At 40.6% G+C, this 12,006-nt stretch overlaps 4 protein-coding genes across 4 annotated transcripts in view; all 4 read right to left on the bottom strand.

The window, feature by feature from the left end:
* Positions 1 to 526: 526 nt before the first annotated feature.
* Positions 527 to 12,006, bottom strand: part of LOC113669498 (uncharacterized) — a 28,981-nt gene continuing 17,501 nt past the window's right edge. Inside the window, exons 22-24 of the mRNA XM_089208274.1 lie at positions 2,360 to 2,529; positions 1,780 to 1,836; positions 527 to 1,396 (exon numbers count right to left, since the gene is read on the bottom strand). Of these exons, the coding sequence (XP_089064400.1) occupies positions 1,216 to 1,396; positions 1,780 to 1,836; positions 2,360 to 2,529 (408 nt within the window). The 3' untranslated portion in view covers positions 527 to 1,215. The remainder of the gene's footprint in view (positions 1,397 to 1,779; positions 1,837 to 2,359; positions 2,530 to 12,006) is intronic.
* Positions 3,561 to 5,097, bottom strand: LOC113669564 (uncharacterized). Its single transcript, XM_027185619.2, has one exon. The coding sequence runs from the start codon at positions 4,987 to 4,989 to the stop codon at positions 3,637 to 3,639; it is 1,353 nt and encodes a 450-aa protein (XP_027041420.2). The 5' UTR covers positions 4,990 to 5,097; the 3' UTR covers positions 3,561 to 3,636.
* Positions 5,661 to 8,064, bottom strand: LOC149044739 (uncharacterized). The gene has a single exon (XM_089208276.1). It carries the CDS (start codon positions 7,557 to 7,559, stop codon positions 6,165 to 6,167), a length of 1,395 nt encoding a protein of 464 aa, XP_089064402.1. The 5' UTR covers positions 7,560 to 8,064; the 3' UTR covers positions 5,661 to 6,164.
* Positions 10,171 to 11,856, bottom strand: LOC113669434 (uncharacterized). Its single transcript, XM_027185467.2, has one exon. It carries the CDS (start codon positions 11,723 to 11,725, stop codon positions 10,301 to 10,303), a length of 1,425 nt encoding a protein of 474 aa, XP_027041268.2. The 5' UTR covers positions 11,726 to 11,856; the 3' UTR covers positions 10,171 to 10,300.

Below are 12,006 nucleotides of genomic sequence, written 5' to 3'. Positions count from 1 at the left end.
GAGGTCTGAGGAATGTTGGTTGACAATAAAACTTACCTGACCCCCTAGGAGGCTCTGTAGCTGTATAGCTGTGAAGTATTCCAATACTCCCCACCCCCTCCCTTCCCCGTCCTTGATAGATAATTTTCTTTGGTCCCTGTTAAATACCGACAAGGACGAAAATCATCCGACCCCTTCCCTTCCCTCCTCCCCCCCCCCCCCTCCCCGTGATAGACAATGAGTAGTTCCTTATCAGGAATAAATGGACCAGGATGAACTCACAAGAGAGGAAAGTTTAGGATATGCAAGCTGCTGAATAAAAGTCTTTCCGAGGTTTCAAAACGTAAAACAATACAAATATTTGAAATACAGTTAATGATTCGGATCGGGGAGTGACATTTGGATGTTGGGGTCTGATCTTCCAGGTAAGGGTAGTCCTGAGAAGGACTGGTGTCGGTAGTGGAGATTGACGCTTCGACAACTTGTGCGGAAGTCATCATCAGAGTCGACCACAAGTTCTGTAGTAGTACACTGGAAAGTAATCCAATTAAGAGTAACAAAAAGAATTGTTTTTAATCTTTTCTAGAACTGAAATGCTCTCCTTGAAAAAGGTTCTCACTCAAGTAATGTTGTCAAGATATATGTCCCAAAGCAAGTTGATTGCAAACCATTCATACGCTGTTTTGATTTTAAAATATCTTCCACATTAATCTTAAGCAAATTTGATGTTTTAATTCTTTCACGATTTTTACTTCGTCCTTGCAGTCCCACTCTCTGATGGTGGTTAAAGTTAACATCTTTTTAATCAAAATCATTAACAAAAACACCTCATTTCTTGTAGAAAAACGGAAACCATTTTTATCTTTGAGGTATACACATATTCATCGGCAGGAATTGCAGACATTCTGTTCTGAGTATTCGTGCCTACCAGTGTAGCATTTCTTACTAACACCTCTGCCCCACAATATACCATGCAGTCGACAATAAATGAGCTGCGTGACACGATGCTTTCTCCTTAATCCGTCAGGCCAAGCGTGACTGTGAACATCGAGCAACGTAATTATAATTCGAATGAATTTTAGAACCCTCTCTCTACCTGTAAAGCTTGTTGTAGCAACCAGCTCTACACCACGACGCTCAGCTAGCTAGCTGCGTGACATTTTTTTTTCCCTTGGTCACGGTTTTTTCCTTGTTCACGCATCCTAGCGTGACTGTTGAATAAAACGCAACGAAACATCATCCTGGCAGACCAGTGGTCATATGGGGATTGAATTTAAAACTTGCTTCAATATTCCAGGGATTGCTGACTGTGTGGTCTGTTTCTTTTGCTAATCCCCTTTCGATCAGCACTTTGTTTATGTGAATTTCTTCACCCTCCGTGTCGAACAAGTCAACATAAATAGTCTGATTCCACGCCCTGAGAGACAAAAAAAGTGAGTCAACCCCTTCACTCCCAAGTGAAACTGACGAGTAACCTGTCCTTGTCACAGTAATACACTATCCCGCTACTAGATGACAAAAACAGGCAAACTGTCAGCTTAAGTGTTCTATCTTGATTTGGCACCAATTCCCCCTAAGTACTTTACAAAGAAGCACATAAAAGATGAAGAAATATTACTTCATTGATCGACGAATCACACGCCTACGCAGATCCGGGGACATAGCTACGGGAGGTCCTGGGTTGCCCCCACCCCCTCTCCCTCAGTTTTGGAGAGTTATTGGAAGATTCAACAAGATATGCCGTATTTCGTTCTTCTCGCATTCGCATTGCGCAGGTAGTGAACGAAAAAACTAACTTACTTGGAAAGGATGTGTGCTATCAATACTTTGTCCTCTGTAAGCGATTTGAAAGTTGATCTGAAAATAACAATACGGGTATGAAATCAATAACATCGATGAAACGAAAAAAAAAAATTTAAGTCATTCTAATTAATTTACTTTGAGACGCTAGCCAGATACTACCAATAGTCACAAAACTCAATAATTCTCCTTCACTCACATAGTCTAAGTTAACCCTTCACACCCAACATCAATATGCATATTCTCCATACTGTTCTCTTTACATTTCCTATGGTGTTGACAAGGAGAATTTGTTTAAGTATCAAGAGTCGCTAAAGCTGTAGATCATTTCCTCTATTCCCGTAACCTTCAACCTTCACGAGTTTAGGGAAGTTTTTCGCGGCGCAAATATTAAAACAAAATTTCAAAACGTGGTCCCTTCACCACCAAATCAGTTGAAAACAATTTAAGTAAGAATTTAGGATCTCCTGTAATACAACCATGCACTTTAGTTACCTGCACCTCTGATAAGTGAGATTTCCCAGAATAACTTGGCTTTCATAGAAGATTAATTTTAGCTTTTGAAATTTTAAATACTTACATAGCATCCGGGGACCATTTTTTACCATTTCCGACCACGTCATCAATAGGCTCCACATTCCCTAAGAAACATTCGAGAGCTTGGAATGGAAGATGAAGAAAGTGAGGGAGCATGCGCTTCACGTGGTTGGCACTTGTCCACTCAGAATTACCATAGTCCACGAAAAACACCTGAAAAGAAAGAAAAAAAAAAGAAAAACTAAGTTCATCATAATTTCCTACATTCTACGAGCTAACAATTGGACAGAGCGTCGTCCAGTTCAAACAAAGTGATAAATGGGTCAATCAGAACAGAGGAAAATATCACAAGAAGCCAATGAAAACTCAAAGTGAAAACAAGTTGACTATCTATAGCGCGGGAAAACGCGGGTGACCAGCATTCGGTTACTTTTAGTTTCGCATCTGATTGGTTTAAATTATGTTGCAGGTTTTCTGGACCAATTATGGATGAATATAACAAACCAACAATTGAAAATTTCTCTGTCACCAGTTATTTCACGTAAAACTTTCAACATTTTATAACTTGTTCTCGTGGGTTATCATCAAAATAGAATAAGGCCTTGTGCTTGTAAGGCTAAGTACTGACGTAATTTTGAATAAACCAGGATAACAGCTTGTTTATCAGACCTTTGAAGTCAGATTACCATGAGGGAGACGCATTTAAGACGGAAGAAAAGATAGATAGAGCTGTATTCAAGTACATTAGCGGAATTTCGATCGAAAGCTCCAGGATAGGCGCCTTCGTTGGGTACAAAAGCTGTGTTAATGGGAAAGAAATTCAACTCTCACAATGCCACCCTCCAACTTTAAGTATCTGGGGATTCAATGAAAGAAGACCCAACAGGGTTTCGTGTTTGGGCTTCGCCTTACGGCACTTTTCCGGGCACGGCCAACTATTACACGAGCGATAGCCGCTTATGGAAAAAAGATTTTTAAAACTCACGAGTATGAATCGCAAATGAATACCAGCAAACAGTAAGAGAAACCAGTGAGAGAATAGAGCCCTGTCCAAGGAAACATTGATACCCCAAGTCTCTTCATGTTTTGGAAACCGTTAAAGGTACTATGCGCGCAAGGCTTGAGGTTTGATCCAATCTTCTTTGTATATATGCAATGTACCTATCTAATTCTCTCTCTCATCGTCGTAGCAACCGCCATCACGTGAAATGAAAAGACCACGGAAAATAGTACAAACTTACGAATTTTTGAAATTAAAATACATTTTATTAATGCTCTGGAGGGTTAAACAATGAGGAAAAAAATTGCCTCATCAGCACTTTAATCACAACAAGTAGGATTACAAGGATAATAACCATCAACACGACATCTGTTCTCCAGATTCCCCCGGTACCAGCTAAGGAACGCCTTGGCGATTGTAGTGTTGCGTACTTGAATGTTCATCCAAGGATGGTTTTGACTACATTGAGAGTGAACAAAGCAAGAGTCCGCCAAAACTCCTTTGCTCTTCGAGTCAAGGATAGATCGTAAAGCCTGCTTCGTTTTTTTACCAAAGTTCATAACGTAAGAATATTCGTCAGATGTACAACTTTCTATATCGAAAATACAAGGAACATTAGATGCGTAGGCTAATTGCCAGGAATCGTACAAAGAATTGACTAGAAATAAACGAGATTTAACGAAGGGCAGAGAGTACTGCGCAAAAAAACAACGCCACCTTTTTTTACGCTTCTGGGCGTGTATACAGTCTTCATTTAATCCCGAGGAAGAATTATGTAATTTGTATGCCTGGCGAAAAACAGATCGAATTGTTTCACTTCCATTCAGTGACGGCACGTCAATGAAAAGACCTGCATCGGCGAGAACACGGAAGGAGGCCTTCGTCTCGCGTCGAAGCCACCTTCGGATATAATCAGCGTGTACGATCGCAGACATTGCACCAGCTGACGAGCCACTCAATATGATCTCGGTAGCTTTGTCGATATTTCGTCGGCGCAACTCTTCTAGCACTGCATCGAGTATACGTCGACCTCGGAAATAAAGTAACTTGTCTTTGAATTTGAACGGTTTGTCACGATTTCCAGTGAACGATGATCCGTCACAGTAAGCAACAAAGACCACAGTCCACTTGTAAAAATCTGGATTGTTTCTCGTTTGGCTCGAGAGCAATCCTTGTACATCTGTAAAATGACGGGTATAACATTTAGAAGAACCAAGCGCTGTGCTACTTCGCTCATAGCACGTTTCAGCATCATGGCACCATGCACCCCCCTGCAAAAACACTATCCACTTCGATCTATCTGATCCCCTTCCATTCCGTAAGTAAATTCCAGGAGGGGAACCGTCGAGACAAACTGCTCCCTTGTCAGAGGCGTTGGTTAGTAGATGTAGTTTATAAGGTATTTCGACTGATTCCTTTTCTTTGGAGGGAAAAAGTTTTTCAAGAGCTGATAAAACTTCTTTCTTCTTGCTGTTTTGTTTGGCGACCCCGTTACGTTTCCTGTCAACTTCTCCCTCTCTATTCCTACAGGAATCCGTTGGTAAATCATCAAAATTTCCCGCTGCAAAATACCGATAATCTTTCACTGAATGATGGGAAGATATGGCATACGAGATTTCTAAGAAGTTCAAGGACAGGAGACTCATCACAAAAGAATAGACAAAATATTCCATTCTTCAGCCAACAAAAAACAATAATGGAAAATGCAATGACACGCTAGAGTGGAGCATTTAAAAGGGAACCTGCTGAAATAGTGTCACAATCGCTTGCCGTGACAAAAAGATAATTTTAGCAGGTGTTCCACTTTTCAAGAGAAGAGAGAGCGCTGCTAAACTGATAGTGGCCACCTAAAACATAGAATTTGTTGGACTAGGTGCGCTAAGCTACGGTTTGTGAATATTAACCCTTTACACGCTCGCATCAGTATGTATATTCTCCATATCGTTCTCTGTACATTTCCTAAGGAGCGGACAAGGAGAATTTGTTAAACAATCAAGTTAGAGCTTTAGTTGGTGATCATTCTCTTTGTTCTCGAGAGAAATTCGATGCTGGTCTTTTTTGCGGGTCAAAGGGTTACAAACATGGGTCCTCATTTCTCAAGTTTTATCTGCAGTCCAAGCCAAACTACTCCAACCATGAATAAAGGGGGTAAATTTCTAAGGAAACTGTGGTGCTGCGTTTTAAACTCTTTACGGCGGCCAACTCAGTTGATGATGATACTAAATTACCCTGTTATACTCCAGATCCCTTCCTCTACGTAAAAAAGCCGTAAAAAAGCCGCAAGAAACAATTGAAATCTCCCCATACTATGATCCAGAAACTACGTACAACGCCACACTTTTTCTTAAAAAAAGTTGTTCGTTTGAGTATATTGAACCTCAGTCCTACAAATGTACTGAAATTTTTTCACACTCAAAATTACATTTTCCGAGCTAAAACAGCCTTAGCCTAAAAAAAATTGTTAAAATCCCCGACAAGACATTTTTATCTAGGAAGTGCTAAAATTTCGTGAGCCTAAGACACACGACAGTTCAAATTTCACAATTTCGTTATTAAAAACCGCTCTAGAGTTGGATCGGTCATAACAGTCAGTCAAACAAATTTAATTACCTCTATTTCCACTACATAGAAATATTTTCAATCCTCGGCCATTCGCTGTCCTTCCTGGTTTATTTTGGCCTCTTTCATAATTTTTGATGTTATTGACCTCATATTTGCAGTTTTAGGTAATTTTGCACACCAATAAAAATCGCAAAGCAGCCTATCACAGATATTCACAGGCAAGGAAGCGACTATGGAGCAGCATCTTTTCTTAAGAGCTAAATACAAAAATTAAAAAATTCTATATTTATCGCCAATGATAACGCTTAGGGCAGGTTGGGTTACGTGAATAGGAGAGAGGGTCGATCATAAACCGGTTATGTTCCCTTTCACGATACCAGTCAGAGAAAGCTTGCGCAATTGAAATATTTTCTACCTCGATTTGCGTCCAATAATCGTTCATGGCGCACTGCGTGTGAGCCAGACAAGCGTCTGCGAATACTGCTGTCTTCCTGGAGTCAAAAACCGAACGCAGAGCATGCAAAGTTTTCTTGCGAAACTTCGCAAGGAAACGCAACTCCTTTGAATGACAAGTCTTCACTTTCACAACACACGGGATATTTGAGAAAACAGCTAGCTGCCATAGATCGTTCAAAGAGTTCACCAGAAAGATAGGCGAAGAAAGAGACGGAAGAGAATATTGCGGAAAGAAACAGCGCCATTTATACTGACGCTTTTGCGCGCGGAGACAAGCTTGATTTAAGCCCGTTGAAGAATTATGTAACGAGTACATCTGTTGAAAAACCGATCGAGCGATTTTGGAGCCATTCAAAGACGGTTCGTCCAGGAAAAATCCAGCATCCGAAAGTACCCGGAAGGATGCATTCGTCACGCTTCGTAAACGTGATCGGATATAATCGGCGTGTATGATGGCAGAAAGAGCGCCAGCCGATCTACCAGCCAATATTATTTCCGAGGCATTTCCGATGCCTCTCTGAAGAAGTTCGTCGAGTAGAGCATCCATTATTCGGTGACCTCGAAAATAAAGAAGTTTCTTTTTAAATTTTAATGGTTTAGCGCGATTTCCAGAAAACGATGCGCCATCACAGTACGGAAAAAACACTGACGTCCAATTAAAGAAGTCAGGGTTGTATTTAGCTTCATTGGAAAGCAGTCCTTCTACTTTGGAAAGGTAACGGCCGTAGCATCTAGAAGAACCAAGCGCTGTGCCACTTCGTTGATAGCATGTTTCAGTATCATGACACCACGCACCACCCTGAAAAAATATTGTCCACTTCGATTTTCCCGAGCCACTTCCTTTGCGTAGGTACAATCCAGGAGGGGAACCGTCAAGGCAAACGGCGCCCTTTCGGGGACCTTCAGATATTAAAAAAAGCTGATGAACTTTCTTATCTGTTGTATCGTCCAAGTTCGTTGCCTTGCGAACACTTGGAGGAAATTTCTGATTCGGTGAGTTGTTTTTCACCTTGCCTGTATTTCTTAACCAGTTTGTGTCACCTCTGGCAATATGATCCTTGCCGCCATGGCCATTGTTACAGGAATCAGTTAAAATACCCTCGAAATTGCCCTTTGCAAACTGCTGAAAATCCCAGTTCACGGGAGGCAGAGTGACAACGTCTGAGGATGATTTATGAAAAAGGATGTACAGCACTAACGGAAAGTAACAGTACACAATTAGCATCTTTTCTTCTGGCAATTCAGTGAGACACGCAAGGACAAGAGACAAATCAGTGCATGGTACCAGCTAAACCAACGGGTAACACCTTAAAAGAAAGGTTGGGCGCAAACCAAGTCAGAAGGCATGAAAAAAAAACGCAACGATAGACAAAGCAGTGCACGGTACCAGCCAAATCGACGGGTAACACCATAAAAGAAAGATCGGACGAACAATTGAATCAAAGTGCTCTGTGAGCAAACTCATGAATTGACACATGATTTTTTAGACTATGTTTAATGTTATCTGGTTTAGGGAATTTTGTGGTTGATTGTCATATCTAGAGTACGAGCAGTAGTTCAGTGTTCGCTAATGTAGCAAAAAAACAAAGTCACGTTGGGATAAGAAGGCATTACAATTGAAATGATCATGCTATTACATTTGACAAGGTGGATGATGTCATGTGTTTTAAACGTCTATCATTTTTGTTTCTGGCTCAAAAGAAAAGGTTGGAAGTAAATGTGGGTGAAAAGTGAAATTTACTGTCTTTCGTTGTAAATATTACAAAATCAAGGCAATACTGTCTTAATGAAAACATTAACGATTCCCTTTTTATCAAATGAGACAAACGGGAACGAGTTTTGAGTGATATAACTAAGCCAAGCCTGCCACCGTCATTTTGGATCTCCGCCTGGGTAGATTTAAGTCACGTGCTAGGCAACGTATAATCAATAACAAGATAGAATTTCATTTCAGGCCTATTTATCAATTTTGTAGTGTGTAACTTTCGCATTTTAGTACGTTGTATGTATGTTGAATCTTCAAATTGTCTTGAAACTTAAAAGAAAATTGTTCTTTAAAAATTCACTGAAAATCGGTAGCTAAAATTGTTTGTTTAGGTGTTATTTGATTTTCGTGTTAACTTGTTATTTCGTCAGTCGCCGGCATCTTTTGTTGCTTCACACAGGAAAAACACACGCGACGAAACGTAATGATCAATTTTGTCCTCAATCTCATGCCATAACAGAAAAAGCTATTGAACATCTGTAAACTCCGAGCGCTTCGCAGTAAGTGATATTTTCAATGAATCTTCGGATTGTTTTCAAGTTCAAGGATTGTAAATTACAATTTTATGAAAAACGAAGGTTGTTCTGTTATTTCAGTGTGAATCCTTGCATGCCTGCCAGTCGCTGGCGCCGCTTGTTGAAAATAAAACGAATAAAAAAACTCTTTTAAGATTATCATTGGCTTCTTTTTCACCCCACCACTATTCTTAGCAACAAAGGTCGCCATTTCGTCTGTTTATTGCTCGCCAAAAACTATCAAATGCACTCAAAAGCCTAAAATCTAAAAAAAGGTTTACAGGAATCGACCAATCGAGCGAGCGAGCGAATGGCATTCCCCACATCGTATCTATAACTCGCTCTTGCGCATGCGCGCAATTCACGAGTTAAAAAAAGGATACAATTTTATAGATCTTAACTTGTATAATGTAAACAAATAACATCGGGGGTACCGAACAACGTCAAATAAACTTTAAACACCACAGACGTAAATGTCACTGTTCGACCCCCCGCCCTCCACCCTCTAATGAGCCCACTCTCTAGTATTCCCCTGTCTGGAGCTTTTTTAACCTCCCCTCCCCTCCCCTCCCTTCCCCTCCCCTCCTCCTTTCTTCCTCTTTCCTCCCTCAACATAATCCCTGTGGGCCAGTCATAAACGAGATCATTGAATAAACATCTTTCCACTGCTAGCTTTCGGCCTTCTTGACATGCACTATTCACAAAATTAAATGTTCAAATAAAAGGTCTAGTTGAATTGAGAATTGTTTAGGACGACGTTTCATTAAATAACGGCTAAACTTTGTTGAAATAACCGACCATGTATCTCCATTCCTGTGGACCGGGTAGTGATAACTCTAAGCAGGTATTTGCCTTTCGCATATACAGAATTTTTAATTGCTAGTTCCTTTTATAACTGTATGACTACTGAACTTGTTAAAAATCAAACTTTAGCTTTAAGTACATGTTACATGATCTGCTTAAGGTCCCTAAAAACAAACATTAGTAGAATTGCTCAGTTGATTAAAGAGATGCGTCTCGGGGATTATACAACATTGTTATTCAACTTCCCTACACTGTACGAATTCCGATTTTCTTGGTTGTGACGAAACAACCTCCCAGACGTCATTATCGTGGTGTAATAGCCGTGGTGCAAATTCAGCACACCACTATCATTACACCATGGCTTCGGCTGACTCAAAGTTTGACGATTTGTCAGATGCAGACACTGATTCTCTTATTGATGATACAATTCCTAGAAACAGCAAGAAAGCAACTGCTTGGGGAATAACTGTTTTGAAAGGTAAGGTAGCGAATTTCAAATTTTTAATTCAAGCTAATTGAGGTTTTTGTGTGTTGTCAACAGTTTAGCCAGCTTTGGACAATCTTGTTTCTTTGAATTCGCTCGATTCAAGAACAACGAGTGCGTTAACCTGTAAATACTCCGCCTTCGGCGAATAATTATTGATTAGTATATTCCATACCGTTGATTGGCTAGTTGGAGGTGATTAGCAAGTATCATTCACTGCTGAGCAGCCGATGAGACAAATTTGCGCGTCGAGAGTTTAATTTCCGACAATTTTCGGTAAATTGACAGAAATAAACTTTTTTTTTCGGTATCTGTGTGCTATTAACTGAAACAAGTATTTACCTTAGTGTCGATGAAAGTGGTGAATAACTGTTTAATATTAATGTCACATATGTTTTTTACCAATGATAATTCTTAGGACAAGTGGGGTTACCCAAATAGGGGGAGGGGTCGATCAGGAATTTGTTTTGATCACTTCCACGATACCAGTTGAAAAATGCCTGCTTGAGTGTGATATTTTTTATCGCAATTTGCGTCCAATAATCGTTCATAACGCACTGCGTGTGAGAAAGACAAGCATTTGCGAAGAGCGAGGTCGTTTTGGAGGCCAGAACGTTTTTTAATGCTCGAAGTGTCATATTTCGAAACTCCACTACGAAACGTATTTCGGTCGAATTGCAACTCTTTACATTAAAGACGCAAGGCATTCGAGAAAAATAAAACAATTGCCACATATCATACAAGGGGCTCACTAAGAACATCGTGGAAGTGACAAAAGGGATAGAATACTGAGGAAAAAAACAGCGCCATTTTTGATCCGACCCTTGCGCGCGAAGACAAGCTCGATTTAAACTCTTTGAAGCATTATGCAAAGAGTAGAGCTGCTGAAACATCGACTGTGCCATTGCAGAGCCATTCAGCGCGCGTTCGTCTAAGACAAAACCCGCATCAGAAAGCACCCGAAAAGATGCGTTCGTCGCGCGTCGTAAACGCGACCCGATATAGTCGGCGTGTATGATGGCAGTAAGGGCCCCAGCCGATCTTCCACCGACTATTATGTCGGAAGCACTGTCGAGACCTTTCCGGAGCAACTCGTCTAAAAGAACATCAAGTATTCGGTGACCTCGGAAGTAGAGCAGTCTGTCTTTAAATTTTAATGGCTTATCGCGATTTCCAGTGAAAGACCCACCATCGCAGTATGCCACAAAGACTGAGTTCCAGTTGTAAAAATCGGGGTTGTATTTAGCTTGGTTGGAAAGGAGTCCCTCCAGGAGAATAGTTTTCCGGAAAAATTTGGACGAGCCAAGCGCTGTCACACTTCTTCTATAACATCTCTCAATACGGTAGCACCATCCGCCCCCCTGAAAATATATAATCCACTTCGATTTTCCCGAGCCATTTCCACTGCGAAAATAAAATCCAGGAGGGGTTCCGTCAAAGCAAACTGCACCACTTTCGGGGCCTTTGGTTATAATGTGTAGTTTATGCGTTCTCTCGTCTTCTGCGTCATCGAGAAAGCGCACTGGAAACTCTGTTCCTTGGGAAACATTGGTATGGAAATTCTGTTGCGACAAGTTTTGCTTTACCCTGTCTTTTACCACTCTCAAAAGTTTGATGTCCTTTACGTCGGGGTAACCTCTGTGTCCAGTTTTGATTTGATATTTGTCAATAATGTTCTCGTAGCGGACATCTGTTATCAACCCCTCAATATCAGCCTCCTTGAGTTGCTGGAAATCCCAGTTTGTAGAAAGGGAGGATTCAATAGCTGAAGATGATTTGTAAGTAAATAAGAAGAGGATCAAAGTGATAGGTAGATAAGACATCTCTCTGACAAATGTACCAGTAAAACCGCTGAAAGATGTAAGAGGCCAGGTACGCCACCGTACACTTGTTGAAAACTACGTCAAACAAGCTAATTAACTAAGGATCCAAGATATTCACTAATTCTGGAAATATCAACTGTTCCTGAGCTACCAATGAGAGCTGATAACCAGCCAAAGCCGTAAAAAAAAATCATCAATACTGGAAACACCAGTCACAACCGAATTCCTGTATTTAAATATTTAACATTCATTCAGGGAGGTGGAGGTGAATAGACTGAATA

Source organism: Pocillopora damicornis, chromosome 5 (genome assembly GCF_964200805.1).
Source record: "Pocillopora damicornis chromosome 5, jaPocDami1.2, whole genome shotgun sequence".
Lineage (NCBI taxonomy): Eukaryota > Metazoa > Cnidaria > Anthozoa > Scleractinia > Pocilloporidae > Pocillopora > Pocillopora damicornis.
Note: the sequence above shows the minus strand (reverse complement) of the source record. Positions and strands in the feature narration are given on the sequence as shown.

Coding starts and splice junctions, on each gene's coding strand:
- LOC113669564 (XM_027185619.2), bottom strand. CDS start 4,989: ATGGAATATTTTGTCTATTCTTTTGTGATGAGTCTCCTGTCCTTGAAC.
- LOC149044739 (XM_089208276.1), bottom strand. CDS start 7,559: ATGCTAATTGTGTACTGTTACTTTCCGTTAGTGCTGTACATCCTTTTT.
- LOC113669434 (XM_027185467.2), bottom strand. CDS start 11,725: ATGTCTTATCTACCTATCACTTTGATCCTCTTCTTATTTACTTACAAA.